Below are 3,574 nucleotides of genomic sequence, written 5' to 3' on the forward strand. Positions count from 1 at the left end.
GATTAAATGAGCTATTAATTCATTTCAATTGCTGATTTAATTTAGCCAATCTATTAGATTTGTCCATAATCAAAATCAATTTGGCCACAATTGCAATGCAATTGGTCAATTGATCTTTAATTTGGCCAAAACTTAAATGAATGGCCAAATTCCCAATTTGGATCCAATTTCGCCAAATAACTTCAGCAGCCCAAAAAGAATAATTATCAACCCAACAACATTAGTGGCCCAAACACACCCAACCCAGTCCAATAAATGATCCAACCCAGCCTAAACCCCCTTACTTCTCTATCTAATTCAACAAGAAACAGCAGCAACACCAACAGTACATGCACAATTCCAAATCGCGACAACCTCTTCCATCGACAACACCACGAACCCAACCCAACCACCTTGAACCTGACCCAGCTCTGAAACCCGTCCCCAACAACATCGATCAACATCAGACACCTTCAATATCGTCATCCCGACCTCAACGCAAAAATCATGAAATTGATCCGACCCGACCCTTCTCAACGTGGCTCACGCGAGTTTGTGCAAAGAAGCCTCAAGATCATTCTAGAATATCAATTAGGTGTCGTCCTCCAACATACAACTCCACGAATCTCGGGTACCATGGTATGAATTCATACCTATGTGGTTGATTTTCATTTGTTTGAGGTACGATTTGATTTTTCCCCGATTGTTATTGGTCCACAATTTCAGATTTGTTGAAGAAAAATCCAAAAATAGGGTGTTACAATTTTTTAGGGCCTGATCTTTTGAATTTCAAAAATTTAACCCTCAATCCCTTCTATAAGTAGTCCTCTTTAGAGCAAGAAGGGGGGGCGAATTTGAGGGTTAGAGATTCTAGGTTTTGAAAAAAAAAGGAACTGAAGAAGAAAACTTTTTTTAGGCTGGTTCGAAAGTCTGGGTTCGAAAATTAGAGTCTCAAAATTGGGGGATCAAGAAAAAGGGTCAGAAATTTGAGGGTTTAGAAATTGTGTTTAGAAAAAGCTTTGGGAACTCGAATTTTGTTTCTTAGAAATTTTAGGTTTTCAAAATTGCTAGGGAGAGATTCGAGGGTTGAAGAGGGAAATCTTTTGAGTGAGTTTCTGATTTGGAAATAGAGAAAGGAAAATTTTTGAAGTTTCTAAATCTTAGTTGAAAATCTAGGGGGTTTCAAAATCTCTATGAGGAAAAAGAAAAAGGGACGCTCTATTGGTGGTCGACGTTGCGAGATTCCAGTAGTGACAAGTTTGCTGATAGCTCATCGTCCCGTTTTGCTGTCCCGAAGGAGGTAAACACACGCTCGTCCCTTTTAATTTCGTCGTTTCCTACTTCATCCGTCTTTCTTCTTCGTAGAAGTAGTTATCCGTTTAAAATGAATGAGGCTGGGTTGCCTGCTGTAGAGGCCTAAAAGGACGTTGGTTTCTCTTCTCTTTAGAGAAGACTACATTTGGTTGCCTTCGTTATGTTAGGATAACATTTGTCGTGACTGCCTATATGCAATCTTTGCTGATTTCGCCTTAGATTTGAAATTTTTTGCTTACTCTTGATATTGTTGATGAATTTGTGACGCGACTCTACTGCTTGAGATGAATAGTTGGTTCCGTGACAAAGATTCATGCTTTGATTTTGTTTCGGGCTGTTGGTGTATCGTTAAGCTGTTTTCATCATAAAATCTCTTGCTTTGAGTCTGTTGGATAGTTTCGGGCTAATGGCGTGTCATGGTAGCTATTTTCGTAGTAAAGTCGCATGCTTTTTATTTTGGTTTGGGCTACTAGTATCTCGTTATAGCTGATTTCATACTAAAGTGTCATATTTCGATTTTGAGTAGTTCGGGTTGCTAGTATCTTGTTATAGATTAATTCTATCATTAAATTTTCATACCTTGATTTCTAATTAGTAGTTTCAGGCTGCTACCTCGGGTCTAAGGATGGTATCCCGATCCCTATCTTGGTTTGCTGTTTTGGTTTAGGATCTCTGGCTTTCCCTGATTTAATTTCTAAGTGTCTAATCTCACCGACTATGTGTTTCGGTCGTTAATCTATCCAGCATGTTTAACCGTTTGTTTTGCAAATTATGATGGTTTCCTGTAGAATTTCATTGATCCCGAATTAGATGACCAAGTTGCCTCCCTTGTTTGATTAGAATTTGGTTCAATGGGAATGAGAAAGTATTTAAAAAGTTGAGCTCTAGCGAGAACCTTGAGTATCCTAACTCGGTTTTATAGGCTGCTCCTTTTCCAAACTTTCTTATCACTCATTGAATTTTTCTTTGATAAATATCCATTGATGTCGCTTGCTCACGTAGGCTCGCATTAAGTACACGATGTTTATCTGTGTATTAGTATACCCAGGAAGTATGTTGAGTTTTGTTATAGCTTAAATTCCCTTTTGATTCTCTGTATATGTGTGTGAAAATCTATTCTTTGCCATCACAAAAGGCTCAAACTTTCCAGTCGTTAAAAGTTGTGATCGTTGCTTTCATCATTAACTTTCCTTAAGTTTTGATTCCCAAAAATACCTCTTTTTTTCGATAAATTGTATAATATGTAAACCCTATATTTTGGTGTCTCGGCGAATATTCACAATCTTGTCCACATTTCGATTATTTTTTTTTTGCTTTATAGAATCTTGAATAAGTCTTCTTTTCATGTTGCTTTGATTGATTGGCTATGAAGCAATAGTACTTTGGCCATGAATACCCGTTCAAATGAGTTTACAGTATGTTCATGAGCTACCTACATTATTATTCATGATATGCTCTTAGATATCAAACATGTTATTTATGTCAAGACATAATTTTCTTAGCATGTTGTTTGACTATATGAACACACCCTCTATCTTTCTTATTAGCCTTTTGGCTTTGCTGTGACTGAGTATTGAGTTAGTTTGCTTTGTGATTTCTTTCCTTCAGATAGTCATACGTTATGTATCTCACTTCTTTATTTCCTTGATTTGATGTTTGTGTTTTTCTTTAATCCCCTCTTTTTCTTTTTCTTTCTTAGTTGATCGTATATTAACATTCATTACTTTCTTTCTTTGCATGAACCCATCAAGGAGTTGAAAGAAAAGGAATGGGTTAAAGTCCCGTATTTGAAGCGGCTAAGAGACAAAAGTCTCATTTATTATTTCATTTTGTTTAATTAGTGTTTTTTTTATTATTATTTATTGTTTATTTTATTTTGTTTATTCACTACACTAAAAATTCTCTCCCAACGGCTCTCTCCCCCTCTCTCTCTCTCCCGACCCTCTCTCCACCCCTAGCTTACCGGCCCCCGGTTCCCGGCGCCGTCGCTGACCTTCGGCGCCGACCCGATCCGGCCGCCGGCTCCGACCTACGGTCGCCGGCGCTGACCAGACCGCCGGCTACGACCTCCGGTCGCCGGTTCTCCCTCTCTCTCTCTCTCCCTACCCCCTCTCCATCCCAAGCGCACCGGCCCCCGGTCCCCGGCGCCGTCGCTGAACGTCGGAGCCGACCAGATCCGACCGCCGGCTCCGACCTCCGGTCCCCGGCGCTGACCCGACCTGACCCCCGGTCGTCGCTCCCCGGCGCTGACCCGACCCCCTCCGTCGGTTCATACCCCCCC

At 40.3% G+C, this 3,574-nt stretch overlaps 1 protein-coding gene across 1 annotated transcript; it reads left to right on the plus strand.

Moving 5' to 3' along the window:
* On the plus strand, positions 1 to 3,568 carry LOC107866549. The gene is made up of 3 exons (XM_016712584.2): positions 1 to 618; positions 1,156 to 1,279; positions 3,045 to 3,568. The coding sequence occupies exons 1-3, from the start codon at positions 330 to 332 to the stop codon at positions 3,049 to 3,051; spliced, it is 420 nt and encodes a 139-aa protein (XP_016568070.1). The 5' UTR covers positions 1 to 329; the 3' UTR covers positions 3,052 to 3,568.
* The last annotated feature ends 6 nt before the right edge of the window (positions 3,569 to 3,574 follow it).

This window comes from Capsicum annuum, chromosome 3 (assembly GCF_002878395.1).
Source record: "Capsicum annuum cultivar UCD-10X-F1 chromosome 3, UCD10Xv1.1, whole genome shotgun sequence".
In the NCBI taxonomy this organism is placed as follows: Eukaryota; Viridiplantae; Streptophyta; class Magnoliopsida; order Solanales; family Solanaceae; genus Capsicum; species Capsicum annuum.